General features: G+C 39.2%; 1 protein-coding gene across 21 annotated transcripts in view; it reads right to left on the bottom strand.

Moving 5' to 3' along the window:
• The window catches only part of LOC120714602 (formin-binding protein 1 homolog), a 53,475-nt gene extending 37,740 nt beyond the window's left edge, over nucleotides 1-15,735 (bottom strand). For 4 of the 21 annotated variants that reach the window (XM_040000909.1, XM_040000910.1, XM_040000890.1 and 1 more), the window contains exon 1: nucleotides 6,565-7,371. In XM_040000909.1, the coding sequence (XP_039856843.1) occupies nucleotides 6,565-6,726 (162 nt within the window). In that variant the 5' untranslated portion in view covers nucleotides 6,727-7,371. Of the gene's footprint in view, nucleotides 1-14; nucleotides 1,677-6,564; nucleotides 7,374-11,203; nucleotides 12,789-15,193 lie in introns of those variants that run through there. The other 17 variants (XM_040000895.1, XM_040000897.1, XM_040000900.1 and 14 more) reach the window with 10 other exon arrangements.
• Between the last annotated feature and the right edge of the window lie 6,103 nt (nucleotides 15,736-21,838).

The raw sequence follows: 21,838 nt of genomic DNA, 5'->3' as shown, positions 1-21,838 counted from the left end.
ATAACTCAGATTACCCTTTTTTGTAGGGGCACCATCTTATCCACTGTGTCTCGTCGTGGAATCATTCAAAAAATATACAAATCCAGAAAATGTCCATCCGATGTCCTCCAAATTAGAGCACCAAAAAGCTGTGGTTAATTTGGAGAGGGCATCCACAAGACCATGCTCTAGATATCCACAGTTAAAGGGGTAACGTCATGGGGAACAATGAACCCCCACTTCTACACAATAACAACAGAAACTGGCCAGTTCAAGCAAGTAATTCCTGATTATCCAGAAACAGCAAGAATGTGAAAGACCAGGGGAGGAACTCGCGCAGCAGTGGCTCACTCAAGTGCACGCTCTGAATCTGAAGCTATGGCTGCCCACAGCATTCAGGCTTAATGCTCCATCAGCCGTAAGGTGGAATAAGTGGGATGAGAGAGGACAGTGAGAGAGAGCGGAAAAACAGAGGGAGGGGTCATGAAAAGAATGGAAATGGCAGAAGAGGCGGGATTATATGCGAGGGGATTAAAATTACAAGAGGGACTAGCCCACATTGCTGGGGTCTTGTAAACATTGTCACCTTGTTCACTTTACCATTTATCTAATTTAAAAAAATAAAAAAATAAATAAAAAAATGGATCCATGATAATGATGAGTCATTCTGAGATCACGAATCAAGAGACACTTCCTGAAGTAAAATGGAAAAGCCATCAACCAAGCCATTTGCAGGCTACAAGAGAAAAAGTGTATTAATAAATTATGAATTAGAAGAGAGTGCGATCAAAGAAAGAAATGCATTATGTGAAAGTAAGACACAAGCATATACTCATACTTTATCATTAGGTTACACCACATTTTCAATCCTGTATTGTAATGCCATGATCTCAACAACAGGAGCATCTCAAGCTGGTTTTATTGATAAACTGGAGTTACTGACTTCCCAAACGTATCAGGTGGGGCAAACTTGACCTTTCTGCTGGGAGGTTTTGACCCCACATATTTCAAAGTAAGTACCTCTACTTGACAGGCATCAAATAAAAGGTCAGGTATTTTGAAGGCTCTATTTATATGAATGTAGACTCAGGCATAACTTTCATTTCAATGGTTAGAGGAACATAAAACGTGCATATATAGAACTGCTCAATTAAAAACTTTAAAACTTCCACTATGCATGTGCACAGATTCACAAGATGACGGCTCAAACCACAATGTCAACGTGATGAGCAGAGATGCTAATCCCATGAGACCATTGAAGACGCTGATTCAATTTAAAGAACTAGTAAGCCACAAAAAAGTTTTTAAAGCATACGCTTATGCTACGTTATGAATGTGTTTATTATTAAGGGAGAAAAACATCCAAACCTATATAGCCCTGTGTGAAAAAGTGTGACATTAGACCTTTTGTTTACATTTGTGTTATCTTATTTAATTTGTTTGATGATCTAAAACATTTAATTGTGACAAACATACAAAAAAAATAGTAAACCAGTATGGAGCAAAGACATTTTCACAACACTGTTTATTACAATAACAAGAAACAGGCCTGTCACTGCACAGCTGAAGCTGAACCTCCACATGACTGACTTATGTATCTTGGTGCTGGCTCTTTTTGGGCAAGGTCTCCACATGTCTGATTTAGGAATCACAAAATAGATGTGACCCAACAGATTCAAATTGCTCACCGTCTCTGATTAACTCATTCACTGCCATTGACGTCTATAGCCGTCAGTGGCAGTGAATGAGTCAATGGGTTTAACTCATTCACTGCCAATGGCTGGCAGTGAATGAGTTAAATGTCATGCTACTTGCCAAAAAACCGACACAAGTCAACTAAGCCAATATAATACATACATTTGCTTTGCAGAATTGTGAAAACGTAACTAGTTTTTGACACGGAACACACTAAATGAATGACTGCCAAAATTCAATCAAGTGTAATTAGTCGTAGCCCTAAAAAACACGAGAAAAATTCAAGTAGAAATACGGAATATGATAACAAAAGTGGTTTGAATACAAACAAAACCTCTAACAGACATTAAATTTGAAACAATCCATTCCATTAATCCTCCTACTGCCCCTTGTACTAATAACTTATGACAACCATCCTTTCATCTGCTGCCTCGGACACCTGACTTTATTGCTATCAAAGCCAATATGCTGGAATCCCTTCAGGAGATGACCCAGGTCCACTGCACTTATTTTTTCAGGATACCGTCCCAGTCAGTGAGCCACATGTACTAGTGTGGTCGTATATAAAAGAAAATAAATATAACTGTGTGACTAAATGTTTTTTATTATTCAGGAAATGGAAAACAGATTCAAACTGAGAACAAAGGGAACATTAGCAGTTACTAAATTTATGTAGGTGGTCCATGGGCTGTAAGAAAACTAATGCATATCTGTATAAGGGTCAGCCTCATAAACTCTAGTTATTCTTGAGCGTTTTAGGAAGATTACAGTGCAGGTATCAGACTGCCACTTAATCTGAACTAATACATACTATTGAACAACAACTTTTGCAATCCCACAAATAATAAAGGCCCAGGCCATTGCCTTGCTCCCCATTTAAAGACAGGCTTTCTCAACACATCAACTCATCTGAGGCAAAGATGAGCCCGTTTCACTGGAATGGTTACAAATTCCTGTTGGATTAAATTCACAGAAATATTTCACTTTGTAAACAATATATGATATTATGTGGTTGGAACTTCTCCCTCTATGCAAAATCTAATGAAAAAAAAGGGCACAAGTTATATATGAACAGTGACTAGTATTAAAAAAAAAAAAAAAACTTCTAACACCAACATTCAGGCCCTTAGAATATCACTCCAACCTCTCTGATCATAGCAGAGCTTTTGAAAACCAGTGTAATTAAATCAAACCTCACGAAGACCTCAGGCTAAATTTCACAATTGCTATGAATTTAGTGGTATTCAAAGTCAAAACTAATCTTTTGACCCAGTAGCTTTAAAATAAAAATTTCCAGGTCATTTCATTGCTTCCATGATGTATACCTCACACTTCTTCCTTCAACTGAAAGAAGGGGCTTCTTTTCTTATCGTAACAACATTAGCAATAAGAGCTATTTGAAGGGATTTGGAGTAATCCATTCAGGGTTTTTTGTTATCTTTGATGTTACGCGTTTTTGGATGCAACAGTGGCCTAATCTATGAAGATTTTATTATCTATCCTATGGGAAACAATAAAATAGTCTTATCCTAATAATCAGTTCCTAACCACTGAATAATTTTGAATAACACATGCACCTTTTAAGCAGTATATATTTCTTTAACTGTCAAAAGAAATGCAGTAAAGTCATATACAAATAGTATTGAAGCAGAAAAATTATTTTCTGGCCTACTGTCTGTTCTCCTTTCTTCAGCAGCAGACAGTAGAGAGTATCAGCACGCTTACATTCAGATATTTAGTAAGCGTAGAATCAACAATTAAAATAATTAGCCTAAAATAAAAATTATGTTTAAAGAACAAGGCATCAGATCAATCATCTTTAGCACCCTGCTCCCCAGGTTTTGTTAACCTCTTAAGCCCCAACGCCCCCTGATACGGGGGCAAAAGGCAGGAGATCAGTTAGGCTTGGGGCTTAAGAGGTTAAAGATTGAGATATTTGCTTTTGATTACTACCAAAGCTGCTAAGCTAAATGTGAGTATTTAGGACAGCCCTAGACTTTTCACTTCATGAAGGAATGCAGGGAGCACCAAAAGGGAACCGTTTAGCATAGTTATCTCTCCTTTTGTACAGCCAGGATAATGAGATCATGGAAAAAGCACCTGAAACAGGCCCTGTGTTACATCAGCAAACTTCTGGGCACACTTCTTATATTACTGGACTCATACCAACCCTGAAGAGGTCAGTTTGCTGCTCTGCTGATCACAGTAAAAATCAATATGCCATTAAAGCACAAGAATAAAGAAAAAGGGGCAAGGGGGGGCTATTTCACTTGTCAACTCAGAGGAAAGAACATGAAAAGGAATTACAGACTAATAACTTTAAAAAATGAAAGTATGAATTATGTTTGGCTTTGTTTTGTTAGTAAAGAGTTTGTATAATGTGCTTCATTTATTTCTCTCTGCAACGTAGTCAATTCTACAGTAAATGAAAAATAAATTAAAAATAACAATAAGTCCCCACTGGGAAATGTTTTACTGAAATTATTTTGATGCATCGCTTTTTCTTTTTTTTTTATTTATGCAATTGCAAAATTCCAATTAAGCCTTTAATCGGATTTCAACTTTAAACATAAGGAGTCTAACCACCCACTGAAAGGCTTTGAATGAAAAGAAAGAACAGAAAGTGATGAGGTCACACGAGCACAGAGGGTAACCCGGAGTGGTCGAGGAGACAGATGCTCACCTAGAGAGGGAGCAGTGCAAAAGTCCATGGATGCTTTTGCCTTTATTTTGAAGGGTCAATGCGTTGACTGAAGAGCAAGAACAGCAGGTCTGTGCTGTCAAAGGAGGAGCTCTTTCTTTTCTACTTGTCTAGACTTTTGCTGGTGGAAGTGAATCATGCAAGGTATATAATGACGGGGATTCCTACACAGACCACTGACTGTCTGAGTTGCAGAGGTTTTTGTTTTGTTTCACACCAAACTAGTGTTATGGTTATCAGAACAGCTTTAAACTCGAATCACGGGAAATATGAGCAAGCTATTTTGAGTCTCATTAGCTGACAAACCCCGTCCCGAATGAGAAGAGTGAGGAAGAATCTGCTTTCACTGAGAACTGGTCATTAAGCTGTGAGGGTCACACCAAAGAAAGAAAGAAAAAAAACAAATAGCCCAATTGTTCTACCAAATGTAGCCTCAACTTTAAAAAAAACAAAGTTGCACAAAATGTCCTGGTCTGGTTTATTAAGTGATTATTCAGAACGTTACATACAGCTTTTTACTGACCAGACAAAAGCACCACCCTCAGAGATGGAGTGAAAACTGATGTCCCCCTGAGTGGGTCAATGCAGCGTTTTCTTGTGCCTCCTCACGACAGTGGGCGTTCAGCTGCAAGAACAAATATTTGGTGGAGATGCCAAACCCTCTCTCTGACACACATCAGGCTTTGTCCAATAAAGTGGGGTGGAACAATGCCTCCATAGCTCAGTATGACCCCCTAGTCCAGGAGGAGAAATTGGTCACGATTGATTTAAACTAAAGAGCTACATCTTTAAATCCAAGGTGTTTTCACAACTGTGGTAAACAAATCCCCCCAAACCAAATGGCTTAATTAGTAAAATTACTGAAAGTTTACTTTTAGTCAGCTGAAAACTACCTGACACCAGGTCACAGATGTGTTGCTTCATTTTGTTAAAATAAGCAGTCGAGGGTAAATTTTGCATTTGTTTGCATACTACAGCTCAAAACAAAATTATTTTCATCTGCAGCACGAGCTGTAGGTACTCGTCACTCGTCTCCAACTATGAACAAAATCATTATCAAACACCATCTAAAAGCCGGTCTGTGTTAGGATGTTACACTAACTTTAATGTTAAATGTTTAAGGCTTTGAGTGTGAAATTATGATGATTACTTCAAAGTAGGTTTGGTCTAATAATAGTTTTGTAAATGGTACACGTATTCAATCACAGCTCCACCAGCTGCAGCGTGGAGTAGCAACATATGTTCATTCAAAAGAATGAACATATGTTCATATTTAAATAGCACAAAATTCAGTGAGTTACAAAAGTCAATAAGTAGCCTACCTGCAAACTTATGGGCAATGGCAACTTTAAAGAAAGAAAGTACACTCAGAGGCATCATAACTTGGGTTAAAAGGACTTATTATGGTGTACGCACTAAATTTACCTATGTCCTCATAATGAATTAAAGCCAAAAAGGACTAGCAGGTTGAAAACTCTTCAAATACAGTGCCCCCCTGCCTCAGCCTTACCAACAACAACAAAACTGATGATGATATGAAAACAATTTTTATTATCACTTTTTAGGATCAGCTATCAACTGTCTCATGTTAGGTAATATGAAAATAACTGTGAAAGTACAAGGCACACGTGTCCAGGGCAAATGCACATGTGCAGCAACCATACACGCAAAACTTCCTGTAAAATATGAACAGCTGTTTGAGGCGGTGGATGACCTTACGTAAAACAACTCTTGTTTGCATGCACTGCAGGTATTTATAGAAATAACTCCTCTGATGGTCTGAAAATTTAAGGATGGAAGTTGATTCATGCACATGTGCATAATGCACTCTTGCTTTAAGCTATAGGTTTTTTTTTTTTACTGTGCTATCTTGTTATTTACTTCTGTCTTGTAACACTGGTAAGAAGTATGAGCTCTCATAGGTTTGCTCCTTTAATAAGAAGAGCTTCTTGTGGTATTTATGTAACAGGACATTTCTGCATGTCAGTTGTTAGTCATAGCCAACTCAAGAAGGAAAGTTTGGACATCAAATGGAAAGTTCTGCTGCAGCTCGGCGTCTCTTCTTTCACTCAGACAGTATATCAGAACCCTTTATGACTGTTACCCATACCTTTGACTAATCCTGCTGTTTGTCTGAACTAAACGAATCACTGTGCAAATATGACTGAAGTCAGAAATACTTGACTTACAGCACTGGTCGTTTTCATCTGCAGTAGCACCTGTAGATACTCGTCACTAGGGCTCAGCGGTGGCTCTTCTTTCTGTTCCTCTTTTTGTGTAATCACAGAAAGAGCACTGTCCAGAAAAACAAAAAACTCACTTCTTCTCCGCAACATGGTCACTGTTTTCATGAAGCAACAGGATAGGAAAATAAATCGCAAATTAATCCGTCTCACTGGGATAAAATAGAAAAGAAAAACCTGTCCTGGAATAATAATTGAGTGCTGATAGTTTGAAGATCCAGAATACAGTGGTGCAAAGACTCCTGATAATACCTAATACGCAAACATTTTTCATTTCACAGGGGCCAGTGTAAACTCTGAGAATGCACCAAGAATAAGAAGCATAATGAGAAGGAACTAGCACAGAACTTGATTAAACCATGAAGTCATTAATCTGATTACTACACCCCCTTCTACCTTTACTACCCAATAGGCTGCTTTGTGGCTAATCCTGCAAACACACATTAGCCATTGTTCCTGCTGAGCTGTTTTTCTTCTTTTTGGAGGATAAAGCTCTTTAATTCTTTATATAACACGGTCTGTGGAATGAAGGAAACTTTGAACTTTGGAAAATGCCCAATTTGAATGAACTGTAATGAATTTATATTTTAGTCTGTCAGTTGATAATCATCTCTCATTTCTTCAAGCTGAATGTTATCTACATTTAACTGTGATAGATTCCCTGTCCATAAGCTTCATAAGATTATATAAATGGATCACTAAAGCAAGAGGTGTACTGACTGTCCATTACATATAGGCTGATCTATACTTTACCTAAATCTGGCACTCTAATTTGCAAACAACTTGCAATTGAATCAACCTATAACAGCATTTTCTGATATTAGCTTATTGCAGATATATGCTATTATAGCACATAGGAAAGATCCTCTGTGAACTTACCTGAACTACTGTTTTAAAGATTTCAGCCATAATTACTATTGCTACTTTTTGTTTTGTTTTGTTTTTTAACAGCTAAATTATGAGAGGAGTGCTAAGTGCTAATGGCAGTGCTAAGTTATCACCAGTTTGACCAGCTCAAGGCATCCATAGCTAAGGGTGTATTACACAAACACAATCCCTCTCGTCATTGCTAAAATTCATCCCCTATAAATAAATAAGCTATGAAAAGACTTCTTGCAGTGTCTGTCGGTCTAGTGTCAGATAATGTAAAATAATGAGCTTAAAAAAGCTCCAACATGCACCAAAACAGTCTCAGCACCCACCTTGTATTAAAAGCAACCATGTCTCAAACATGAATAACTTTTAAGTGTGAAGACAATTTAAATGAGAGTGGTAACTGCACAGCTGCAGATTGCTCATCTTTGGAACCAGCCTCAATTGGCCATTTAAGGAAATGCACCTTTGGCACTTGGACATTGGCTTCATTTTTACAGGCCCAGAGGTTGCTGCTTGGTAAATAAATACAGACACATGCCAAAGCAGTGAGTTAATACTGACTTCAGGTTCTAAATGACACCCCTGCTCAGCTGTCCCTAATAGTATAGATGCCGGGTTTCAAGGCAGTCATGCTACATGTTGCCATGACATGCCCGATTTAAATACTTTCCACTGAATAACATACTAACAACATGTTCCTTTGCAGTGGCTCAAACTATACTGTCTGAGATTACTGCACATCTTTGTCAACAAGTCTTAAAATCAAATTATGGCTGCCATGGGACTTATGTAATTTAAAAAAAAATAACACAAACAAACTGCACTACCTTATAATTAAGTCTGCTGGCAAACATTGTGGTTGTAAATGAGAGACTAGATTAAACATGTTTGCATCTCATGTATTTTACACTTTGACCCAACTGTCTTGCTAGAGACTTTCTTCAGAAGTGACACGGAACATTTATTGCAAATGCTTCCAACTCACTCCAGCTTAGCTTCAGATAACAAGGGTCAAACCACTTTCTTTAAGGTGAAGGCGCACATCAGCAAGAAGTCATTTATACTTGAGTGGCACAACACAATTTAAAAGTGAAGTCATACAACTACTGCTAGCGCAGTCAGGGAGCAGTGTTGCTAATACAACAGAGCGCGCTGTTTTTCACTAGTGTACTTGTTTTTTTGTTTTTTTTTCACTAGTGTACTTGTTAAACCAACACAGCTGAACAAAAGCCAGTAATCTGCTAACAGGCCACACAAACTGTGGGACCATAACTGGATTTTATAAATCCATTCATTTCTCTCTCTTTTACGCTCATGTTAATATACGTGTACAACTTCTCCACAAGGTAAAGGCCTTAGGGAACATGGAGTACTTTCACTTATCTAAATGAGCTGAGATATGTGCTACAGTTTCCCAGGCAATCTCTAAATTATGTGGCAGTCGTTTCGCTCCACCCTAACATGCCTCATCTCAGGATATGAGTAAAGATGCCTCTTTTTAGGGGCTGCCTGACAAGACAGGCAGATTACTCATCATGGAGGCACTTACACAAAAAAAACACGTTGACAATTCTAAGTTCTATGCAGTATTTTCTATTTTAATGTACAGTATATGGAGGGCAACAACTATTCAGGGAGAAATGTGAGGGACATAGCTGTTACTGAATGGGAATCGGGGTTAAAGATTTAAATGGCATTTACTGTTAAAGCTATTTTACACTACAATCAGTGCTCTCTGTCCTCTCTGTCTGGCATCATTAACTATTAATTATTAATGTAAGTGCACACAATTTACCTTCTACCTTATTCAAAATACCAGTCTAGCTGAGACAAAATAGGTTTAATGCAGAATCCTGCAAAAGCAGAATCCATTACAACACTGTAGTTTTCCAAAGAAGCCTCAAAAAAGCTCACACAGTCACTTATTAACCATAAATATGAAGTCAGTTCTTCTTCTTCTTCTTCTAACTGTAAAGGAAGGAATATCACAGATATAATCAAAACTGTAGGGACTGAGGCTGAAGAACCAATGCCTGTTTAAGAAGTTGGTGCATCCCCCCCAAAAAACTACAACACATAAATGCTGTATTGACATGGTCAAAGCAAACAAACAGTATTTTAAAGCTGTTTCCAAACGAGTGAACATGAAAAGAGTGTAAGAGACAAGAGCTACTGAGCAATATTAAAGAAAGGTATGAGTGGGCTAGAGTAATTGGTAGAAATGGAGTCCCGCAGTTAAAAAAGTGGGAGACAAACGTGTGGTAACTGGATGTCTGCATGGTCCAGTTTTTATTACCACTAAATCATTTGACATGAATAAAGTCCTGAAGTAACTGATAATATGGTCTGACCACAGCTTGAATAAAAATGAACAGATTTCCAGAAGGCAAAGTATCAGGAAGTGCATTCACAACAACCACTAAACTCGTGTTTTCAGCACGTTCTCTCACACACACACACACACACACACACACACACACACACACACACACACACACCCTGATGCTTCCTAGATGGTTATATGTAACATCTGTGCTATCACATACAGTTTGTCTTTGGAGATAACAAAAATGTAAAAGCCACAAAAATAACAAACAATAAATACACTACCATCACTACAAGTCACACTTACAGTATGCGGTACAATATAACAGCAATTAGGATAATACAGACAGCTACAAGGTTCAGGTGACAACATGTCAACTTGGAGTGACTGCAGTTCAACAGCTGTATATTTGCCACTGTCACAGCAATGATTAAAATCTGACTTTACAAATAACAAAAGAGGTGGTGACTAAAGATTAGAGGTTACAGTTACACTCTGTGGTGGGAGGAAATGAGTCACATTTCCATGGACAACATGACAAAACAGCCTAAACCGCTCCCATTGTGGAGGAAGTCACGTGTCATCTGAAAAGCACCAAATTTTCACATTTAAGAAACCAGCAAATGGGAAATCAAATCAAATTCTACTTTAAATGGTCTAGTTAATTTTAAAAAAAATGCTGTGAGCCAATTCTGTATGAATGCCGCTTTCTTCTGTTCTTCACTCCTTAAGAGTCTTTAGAACAAATCCAGATTCATTCATCTTTGTTTAGCATCACAAGAGCTTAAAGAAGGAGGAGAAGAGAAAATAGACTGGAAGTGGTATCGCTGAGTCAGCAGGTGGGTGGTGACGGGTACAAGATTTAATGGTGAGAGCAATGGTGGTTGTAGTCTGCCAAGGGTTTCAGGCTCTGACCCCCACTGACTCCAACACACTGATAGAAAGAAACAAGCTAGCTCAGGTTTCAGTCCTGGAAATGCCCTGAATATCAAGAGAACACCAGGAGGGATGAGGCTAGAGCCCAGGGGAGCTTGAATCAAGATGAAATGGAACAGCAGAAAACACTGGGGAAATATCTGCCTAACACTAGACTCCAAAAACACCACCAGGAAAAGAGCCCTGAATACTTCACTGCTGCAAATGCAAGACTAAAACCATCAGGTGTTGACTTAAAATTTCCAATTAAAAATATAAGAGAAAGCAAGCAAGTTTACAAATCCTCTCCAAACCGTACAACTTTCCCCACACAGATCCATGTCTTGGGTGAAACTGGCAATACAATACAATGCACGATCAAAGAAACTGGGAAAGTGCACTTCACTTCTGTGGGATATTGTGTCCTCATTCATAAATCCAGTGATGCTTCTGTAAAGCTCAACTCACCTTAAGCTGCTGCTCTTTGAGTAGAGTTTCAGCCTTGTCCATGTTGCCTCATCAATTAGTTATGTCACAGGAAAAGACACTTTTACATCCTACAGGCAGTGCAGACTTAGCGGACTCCAACATAACTGTGAGAAAAGCAGCTTCTGTCCAGTTCCCAAATTATCCACACGAGAGAAGTGAAACATTCAAGGTGTGTCATAATGGAAAGCTCTATAGTCACATTGTAAAGCCAGAAGGTGAGGTTAACTTCTTTTTTCAGTTTTCACAGCTATGCAACTTTGGTTTTTGAGAATATTATGTGCATCTTCTTCTTTCATTGATCTTCATATAGTAGCACCTCTGCAGCTTAAAGCACCAGCTCTACACTGTGCATCTGAGCAACATCTCAGAGGAAATGCTGCGGTCTTGCTTTCTTCAATACTTCAATCCGACTTGATTTAGATTTTTTGTTTTAAATTAAAGGTGACAAGACCTCTATAGTTAGGAACAAAATTTTAATTTTTTTCTGACACCAGGTCCACATTGAAACAGTCACAAGTTAGACCACATTTGACTTCCTTCTTGTTTCGTTCCATTCGGTCACATTTGTACATAATGCTTATTCCCTTTTGTGCATGCATGTGATTCTAATTGTTTTACTCAATTCTCTGCTTTCACAAAAAGAAAGCCAGTTATTTCCTAACAATCTTCCAAAGACTTTGATGCCAACTTACTTTTTATAGCATTTTGTCAGAATGTAATGATGTTTAATATCCTGGTTAGGTTGTATTGTCAGTGGCAAATGCTGTTTAGAAATAATGTTGCAAACCACAGCAAGGCTCTTCTGACACACTGTTTCTGACACACTGAGCATCTAACTGGTACTGTGACAAGGACATGAGTGGGATGGCATGCCAGTAAACATTCTCAAAACCTTTCTTTAAGAACACAGTGAATGCTATTATCGGTGCTGTGATGTTGCACCAAAGGTATTCAACATTTTGGAGTTGACTGGTTGGTGCTTTACTCATTGTGAGTAATGCAGTTCAAACAATAAAGACCCACCACAAGTCAAGTTCATTTATTTACCCTGTTAGTCTGTCTAACGCTCACATTTGCAAGCCACAAAAGTAATTTGATACAGTTCTGCTAACACTTTATTCTCTATTGTGATAAAGTTTCAGTTATACTCTACTGTCTCCACAAAGCAGCAAAGGGAGAAATATCGCCATAAGATCTGTTTGCACTACCTCACCATGTGGCTAAGAGTTTAGAAACTGTGCTCTACTTTTACTTCACTTCCTGAAATATCATACACTTTCCTGTTCAAAGCGAGAAACAACAGGATGAGCTTGTTGAAAAAGTTCAGTGCATGTCGTGACTCAACCTTCATCTGTCACGCTGCATGCTCCTTTTAAGGCTAATGTCCAGTAATTTGTGTCGTGCCAGGCTAATAACTACAGCTGCAATGATTAAGCAATGGATGGTTTACGCAAGCAGAATTTTTGATATTTCATCCATTCATGTTCAGCTATGCTGTTCTCTCTAGATTTATAGCAAATGGATAGCGTTGCATTAAGTGAGTGCAACATTACACTCGAGGCTTGTGACAGCTAATGCTCATATTACACTGGCAGAAACCGTGCACTCATCTTAAAACAGTTATTATGATAACTATTTTATTGTGAAAACTTTTCTGCCTATAGCTCTTCAAATGTGAGGGATGTCTACTTATATTTGTTTAATAAACATCAAAGTAACTGGATTGTACATAATAAAGATCGTGCATAGATGCAGGGCACAACTAAATGTACATGCAATCTAACCAACAACATACTGGTTAGTTACATCCTTGTTCTACTTAAAAGTGTGGGTGCTGCCACAATAGCATAGCTGAGGTTGCTGTGTTGGGACGACAGCGCAATTAGCTGTGTGCATTGTCCACCTGCAGAGCACTGCTCAAATCAGCCTGCATGTTGAAGAATCAAGTGTCTGGACTCTATTCAGCCTGCTAAGAAAAAAAAGCAAGCATCTGGTTGTAATACATTATTCTCTGCAAAAAAACTTGTAAATGCTTTCCAGACCAAAAGGTACACATGAAAGTCTGTAAAGTACCTCAAGGGTATGTTGGCTATGCATGACTACCTAGGCAATAGCATTTGTCAGCCAAGCATTGTGGTACAAAAGTGAAAATACACAGAGAGCACAGAAAAACTGCAACAAAATGTGGAGTGCCATTGGTTTTCTTTGTGAACTTTGGACCAGGTAAATTACTGGAGAATTCAGTGAGTGGCTCCCCCTCCTTTTTTTCTGAAATGAAAAAACATCCCTATGTTAACTATCTCCAGACCCCTTGATGTCTACTAGAAGAAAAAAAATCAAACTTATAACATTGACTTTAGACTGCTGTTTGTGTCAGGGCAAAAAGGGCTCCAAGCTGCAATCCTAAAGAGACTGTAATGTGATGTATTGCACACAGGTAAAAACCAAGCAAATAAATTTCTCAAGCTGGACACCTCATATTAAAAGAAGTTGTGTTTGCTATAAATATTTGCATGAAAAACGGTGCAACGTGAGTTTATGTAAATACACTCTGACCCTCCTGACGGGTTCAAATCTATACTCCGTGCTTGGCTTCATGCATGTCTGTGCCAAAGCACAAACTAGCACATGTGCTATATTTAAAACGTGCAATTAATTGTGAAACAGCCAACAAGCAAGCACCTCTGGGGGGAGAAGAATCACTCTTTCATACTTGCAACAACTACCTATTATCGAGTCATAAAAAAAGAGTGCTGTAATGTTCATTACTGCTTTGCTTTTTCCTTTTTCTTTACATGGTTGCCTTACAAGTGTGAGCATGTGTCTGAATACAAATTAGGAAATGCCAGCTAGCTTGATGAGGGCTACTTCCAGGTTGTAAGAAGTTCAACACTGCCTGAAAGTCAATTTCAAAGAGGAATAGGCTTAAAAGTGACATCATGGTAGAGGAATTTATTGTAGTCGGGTCACTGGGCTTCTACTTTGTCTTCTGCTGCTGCTCATAAAGGTCTTGGTGACTCCAGGAACCATATTATTGTCTTTTCAGACAGGCCTATGTAGTATGCGGTTTCTTTTTTTTCACAGCAACTATCTTGACATGAAATAAGAGGTGTTACTAATCACATTAATTACACCTCTGATCCTTCGCTAATGTGATTAGCAACACCTGCGTTAACCTGCTATTTCGAAACAGCTACTATGGCAAAACTTTTTACTTCAAAATCTATCTGAAATCTCTCTGTAGATGCAAATACTTTTTAGAGAATGCAAATAACTACACAGCTGGGGGGCTTAAAAGTAGCGACTGTAATAAATCCATAAGTAGTGAAATGAGTGTAACCTGCTACTTAGTGGAAGAACGAGTTCAACATTTGCCTCTGGTTTTAGTAACCTCAGGATCAGAGATGCACAACTAGGGGAACTTAACCTTATCTACTTCCTCTGCTTGCTTTGATAATGCAGCCTGTGAGATGTGCGCATTTATCTGCGGGTTAGCCATGCATTACACGGTAACAAGCAAAGAGAAAAAAAGGCAACCGTCGCCGCAAAGAGAACAAACAGCCACAACGATTTGTCTGCGCTGGGAAACGGGAATTGCCGTGTTATATTGCGAGGGGGTGTGTGCAAAAGCGTGGTTTGAAAGGCTCAAATGTAAACTAAAATGGATGGCGAGCTAACGCTAGCTGCCCATATTTATGCACCATTCCCTTCTTGCTAACAACACCATACCACCTCGTAGTAATAAAACACACAATCTCACGCAATAACTGCTACAAATTAGCCCCCCTTTAGCTTATGTCATCGAACACTAACACGCATAAAGACGTGCTCGCTAGACATCGTTTTTAGCGGAAAAAAGCGGGGTACTGCGCATTGTCACACGCGTGTTTATTCTGAGAACCGTTATACGCACGCACACGGACTCAATGATAAAGCGAGAGCAAACGTTACAAGTGCACCAGGACTCACCCATAGCTCTGTCCCCCAGCTCATGGTTTCAGTGTGATGTCCTAGGAATAATCCACAGCTCGTACGAGGTCTTTCCAACACACACAGCGCCGATAGCAGACGTGATTTTTGCCTCTGTGGTATTCGCCTGTCAACGTTGAGAAGAAAAAAACCGCTCCTCTCCTTGTAGGTGTTTTTTTTCACACTCTCATCCTGTCTGACACAAGATGGCCAAGAGCAAGAGCTGCAGCATAATCTTCAAACAGGGTAGTCTCGCTAAATGCAGCGCGCGGGCACAAGCGCCAATGACAGCTGCTCCTGCGCGCGCACAGCCGAGAAGAATAAAAAAAAAAGCCTGGTGGGGGGTGTCACTGCGGGGTTGTCCAATAAAGCCTTTACCGATATCTCTGCTCGCTCACTCTCTTCGCTGTGTCATTGCACTGGTGAAAAGCCCGTTTAGAAATGCTATATGAACGCAGGGGGGTGGTGTGAAAGGGGTCGCCACCCTTGGCAGATGTTGCATTGAATAGTCCCAGAGGGTTTCGGAGTAACTTCTGGCCAACAAACCCTACTTTCTCTCTCGTCTTTTGTCAGGGTTCCCCCCCACCCCTTGTCTGATGAGCCATGGCGATCACGCATGACGCCGACAACGCCTTTAATGTAACATGTACCTCACAAGATCCACAATATGTTACATACTTATAGGTTTGATGTATATTTTCTATCTACTTAAAACTTTGCGTAGCGACAGGTGGCCGTTGTTTGCGTCATCTAGCGCAATTATACATAAAACTACTTAGGGTAGCTAAACTAGTTTAGTTCTCAAATAAAAAGCACCTTATACTTGCTCCCTCTTGTTCCAAATGATATTTTTATGTTCCCTACAATATACGCTAATTAAGTATAAATATAACTATATGTTACAAATAGGGAATTATTTTCATATTCAACATATCATCCAGGCGTAAACATTGGTCTAATCAGACACCTGTAATGGCCATCACATTTATTGTGATGATTTATGTCGATCGTCTTTATTAGAAAACATTTCAGTCACGCACTATGCTTTCCTCCGTTACTATAGCAACACCGCCATCTGTTGGCAGAAAACAGAGACACACCAGTCCAACCACTGTGCGTATCAGCACAGATTAAAGAAAACAGAAAAGTACTACAAAAAGAGAACAGGGATCGTGTTTGTGATGCCTGGATTAAAATACTCATAAGGATCAGATGATTTTGAAGTAGTTTTTAATTGTGCACGGTTTTGGGGGAATTTGAATGAAACAAGCCGTGTCTCATTTGTTACCTTTGCGCTTGTTAAAGTGGAAATGTTACCTCTTGTCAAGCTCCATATTTATATTCTTGGACTATATCACTGTACATCAACATATAATAAAAGTTCTCCAGAGCACAACACAAAATAATTTCAATCAAAACATTTTATTATTTTAGATCAGGGGTCACCAACATGGTGCCCACGGCCACCAACATGGTGCCCACGGCCACAAGGACCACGAGTCACCAGCGGCCTGTTCTAAAAATAGCTCACCATAGCGCCACTTAGCAGTGAGCAGCATCTAAGATTTTTGTTGCTATTCTTTTTTAAAAAAAAAAAAAAAATCACACTTGCATTGGTCTAAATTAGATTATTTTATTTTTTTAATTTAAACAACAACAACAAGTGTTTCATTTTAGATCAGGACTACTGGTCTTCACAGCAACGGTTGCCGTGGAGACAAGCTAGCTGTCAGCAAAGAGGAGGAGATGATGAAAACATCGTGCAATCCAAAGGCGAAGACACGTCGCTGATGGAGAACACTGAGTCGACACTTGATCTTGCATTTTTAACGGACATTACTGGAAAACTGGACTATTTGAACGGTGAGCTCCAAGACAAAGATAAGATTGTTGCTGACATGATGCAAAAAGTCCAGACTAACATTTTCTCTGTGCATTTATAGAGAAAAAGGGTGCTGCACTTTGAACATCACGCAATGCCAGGGTCCCCACTAACCTACAAAGAAAGCAATACCAGATGTTCTCCGTGGCAACATGACAATGTCATGGTAAAGTTGGATTTAAATATTGAAAAACAGATGTGTTCGTTAAATGTACTATATGATCATTTAAAAAAATGCTGCAGATTTGGTGACAAGTTCAGTAAAATCAGAAACTTGATTTTTCTTTGTTACATAAGTGATCATCTGTGTAAACATGGTGCAACATAGTGCATGATTTGTTAAAAATTGTTAGTGGCAAGTGACAATGTTGTACATGTGATCATTTGAAAATGTAAATACTTGCAGAGACTTATAGAACCATAAAGTGTTGCATGTTTTTATTTATCTTTATATAAGAAAGTAATTGAATATATCAGTCTAAATCAATATTATAAAATGCTCAGCCAGCAGGTTCTCAACTTTAGAGACCCCAACTGCTGTGCAAATGTCTTAATCTGAACATAATCATAAAAATGTTATCAAGTCTACACGTATCTTTTAATGTCATTTAGGGGAAACAATCTGTTTTTCATATGTTTAGAAATGTTTTAAACACAATCACATCAACTTTTTTATTGTAAATTTCCTTTTTTGTTTTTATGTCCGACTTCACTTTGTCCCTTTGTAGTCAATGCTCAACTTGCTTGCAAGTCTGATAACATAAATAATTTTTCTATTCTGCAAAATTGTTGTGTGAAATAACTGTGCTAAAAGGTCCCTTTCACACAGATTTGACTGTTTTGACATATCCAGTTAATCATCCAGTTAAATTCTGTCCTTTGTCCTTGTGTGACAATAGATGTTAGCCTCAGGCCATCAGCTCTTCAGCCTCTGAAAGGACCAAACCTGTGACACTCCAATGCATCTCTCCTATAGGAGATAAAAAGCAGATTCTGTGAGACGCCTTTCAAGCAAGCTGTTAACTCTCAGAAACTTGTCCTCTGATTCAGTTATGGCTTTGGGTCTGCCAAACCTCTTCCTGTCACAGTTTGCCCCAGTTTCTGAGTGCCTTTTGATGGTGAAGGAAACTACTTGCTTCTTTGCCATTTCTCTGTAGGAAAGACCTACATTTTTAAGTGTTATGATGGTATGTCTCTCTTCAATTCTCTTAATTGTCTTTTTTTTCACCATTTTTGTAGCAACACACTACTTTCTGCAGTGCAACACTTTTCAACTGATGCTCACGAGAGTATGGTACCACAGTGTGTTCCAACAATGCAGACAGAGGGGGTTGTAAGTAATCCAGAAAAGTTGGAAATAGCACCAGCTTTCAAGGCTTGCTCAACCTCTATTGCTTTAACAACTTTAAATTATTAACCCATTTTATGTTAGCTGAAAAAGGCCTTTTTGTATAATTCTGAAATGTAGATTATTTTTCAGTTTTGGGTAACCTTACTCTTTTAACCTCTGGCAGTTCACCACTTAATTTTTCCAGCATTTCACACTATTCATTGGACTTGAACAACTTGAATTGTTTTGAAAATTGCAATTATTAAGACTTTTATTAAGTTTATTAAATATTTTTTTAAGTGCAGCTTATGATGATATGAGTGCCTGCACTGCCATCTGCTGGCTGTGTTGGCTCAATTCACTGACACTGTAGGAGAGAAAACTTCAGACCTACCTGTTGATAATGATGCAGTAATATGTTGTGTAGTATAAAGAAAGAGGAGAGGTTTTCTGTAGGTTGTTTCTAAGGATGAAAAATAAATAGCAGTGAGATATTAAGTCATGAATCTATTGATTTGTGTCATGATGGGACAGTTCTGACTTTAACTGTTTCCTGACCTTTAAGTCTCCCCTTGGTAAAACATTTAGTAACAGACACATGAAAAACCATCAAATTAAATAATTGCTCCATAGCAATAGAGAAAAAACTTTAAGTGGAACTAAAATACCCTAATGTACTGTACATTTATATCACCAAACACTTTGATGTAAATAATTGTAACTAATAATAACTTTGTTTGCAAATTTTGTGCTTAAGTGTCCTTTCAAATTATCAAAATAATTTGCTAAACATGTTTGTGGTTTTCAAAGTAACAAAATATAACTTTTTGCTACTTGGATTTTGTGTGATTGTAGTTCAGTTGTATTAATACAGTATGCCAATGAAAAAATAATTGTAAAATTAGACATGAGGAAAGAATGATACTGAACAAGGCAAATCGTTTTAAAGGTGAAATATAAAGGTAAAATTAAAAGTATACTTTTAATATCTGACAGAAGTTTGGAAAAACTTGCATTTTTCGGGTGAGAGTTTGAGCCCATATTCTTTCAGGCGATCAAGAACTTTCATTAAGCGAGCCTCATGTTCTTCAAGTGTCTTGGAGAATACAATGATGTCATCGAGAAACACGATCACTTCGCGCAGGTTCATGTTGCCCATACACTTCTCCATGAGCCGCTGGAATGTGCTGGGGGCGTTTGTAATGGCTTGGGGCATTCTATTAAATTCCCAAAAGCCGATGGGACATACGAAAGCCGTCTTTGGTTTGTCCAGCTCCTCCACCTCAATTTGTAGTACCCCGATTTTAAATCCAGGACAGAGAACCATTGCGACCCGATCAAGGTGGAAAATGTTTCCTCCAAATTGGGGAGAGCGTAAGCATCTTTTATAGTCTGCGCGTTAAGCTTTCTGTAGTCGATACAGAGGCGGACTTCACCATTTTTCTTCCGCACGACTACAATGGGTGAAGAGAAAGGGGAGGTAGATACCCTGATCACGCCAGCTTCTTGCAGTTCTTTGAGGTGCTTACGGACTGCTTCCAGGTCGTTCGGATGTATGAGACGCGCTCTATGCTTGAACGGTGTTTCATCTGACAATCTGATTGTGTGTTTCACTTGATCCGTCTTTCCAAAGTCAAGATCATTCTGTGCAAACACTTCGGGCATTTGGCTTAGCTTTTCGGTTATGCGCTCCTTCCATTCAGCGCTAATAGGGGAAGAGTCAAAGTTATATGTTACATTTGACTTCTGCTCAGTTTGGAATCTTGGAGTTCTCACTGAGTGTTCGTGAGATAGAACTCTTTGATATGCACTGACTTCTCCGATGACACAATTTAGAGGGATTGTCACATCATGTTCGGATTCATTGGTAAGTATAACTGGAACAAGGTAAGGTGCTCGTTCAGGTAGGTCTATGAGACAAGGTTTCACAAAGATGTCACCAGGAAAGGCTGACATTCGTGGATACTCTAACAAGACAGACTTTTCACCGTTACCGGCTGACACAGCTACAGCACCATCTAGAACAACAGTTTGGCCTGCTGGAATCAACTGTGGCTCTTTGTTGTACATCGTCACTAAACCAAGACTACTGTCTTTGGACTGTTTGTGTCGTGACTCAAGAACTTTTAGAACCACCCTATAGCCATATGGCAGGTTCAGCTGCAGTTCATGGCATGTGTCAGAGTACAGCTCATAAAGTACATCTAATGTGTTTGTCCCAATTAGCACTAAGGACTGAGAAGCTGTGCGCACATCGGGGACAACTAAGGCAAGTGTCGGCACTTCAGCTTCAATGCCAAGGAAGTCCTTTGGGAAAGTGATATGCAGTTCAATGTAGCCTAAGTAAGGCACAGACTGACCGTTGGCACCCTCAAACAATGGCTTAATCTCATGAGAGGACAAATGCTGACGATAGTAGGACTCGGGGACTGTAGTCACCTGGGGCCTAGTACTGGGGCGGCTGGGTGGAGGTGAGTCTTCAGGTTTGGCATGGTCAGGTTTTTTATTTTCAGGTTTCCTTGTTCGAACTGTCTTCAGTGTTGCTTGTTTCTTTGGCTTCACAACAGCAGCTAATTGGCTTTTTAGATCGGCAACTTGTTCTTTCAGTTCTTCTAGACCATCTGACTGTGCTTGATGAACATCTACATTTGTTTCAGTGACCGTCTGTTCATGAGACACTGCTTTTGGTTTCGTGGTGCTAAAGTGTTTCTTCATTTGCGTGCTTTTAACTTCTTGTCGGTTTTCTGCAGTACGCAGGAGAAGCAATAGCTCCGCATAAGTAGGTGGCTCCTTATCCTTTAGCTCCAATTGCAACTCCGTTAGCAAGTTATCATCCCAGCAGCCTCTGTAAAACTGTTTAAGAAGCTGCTTATTTACTTCATGTGGTTCAAGCCCACCTCTGCGCACGGTGTGACTGACTGCCACCTGCAAACGAAGCAGATAAGCAGAAGGCTTTTCACCGTGATCTTGGAGGGTGTTCATGAAGCGTACAAACAGTTCTTCACCATCTTCGACGGTGCCAAAAGCTGAATCCAGAAGTTTAAGATAGTCTGCAGGAGTGGCTCCTGGCCCAAGAGGGCGGATGACATCAGAAGCGGGAGCAAGGAGACTTTCAAGAATCTTACAAGTTTTTTCCAACTCGGTCAAAGAAGCATCTTCCATAAACAAGTCAACATGAGAACGCCATGTTTCATAGTCAGCTTCGCTGTAAGGTCTGGGCATCTTGCCAGAGAAAGCTCTGAGTCTTAATGTAGAGTGAGCATGTGATGTCTTTTCAACACTCTTGACAACATGCTCGACTACTACTTTCTGAACCTCTGGTGGGTTGATGTCAGTTGGACTCAACATTTGAGGTGTCAAGTTTGGTCTCATGGGGCGTTGGAATGCGCCCTGAATGGGTTCAGGAGGGTGAGGCAGTTCAGTTAAGATTGAA

This window comes from Simochromis diagramma, unplaced genomic scaffold (assembly GCF_900408965.1).
Source record: "Simochromis diagramma unplaced genomic scaffold, fSimDia1.1 OVJJ01000596.1, whole genome shotgun sequence".
Lineage (NCBI taxonomy): Eukaryota > Metazoa > Chordata > Actinopteri > Cichliformes > Cichlidae > Simochromis > Simochromis diagramma.
Note: the sequence above shows the minus strand (reverse complement) of the source record. Positions and strands in the feature narration are given on the sequence as shown.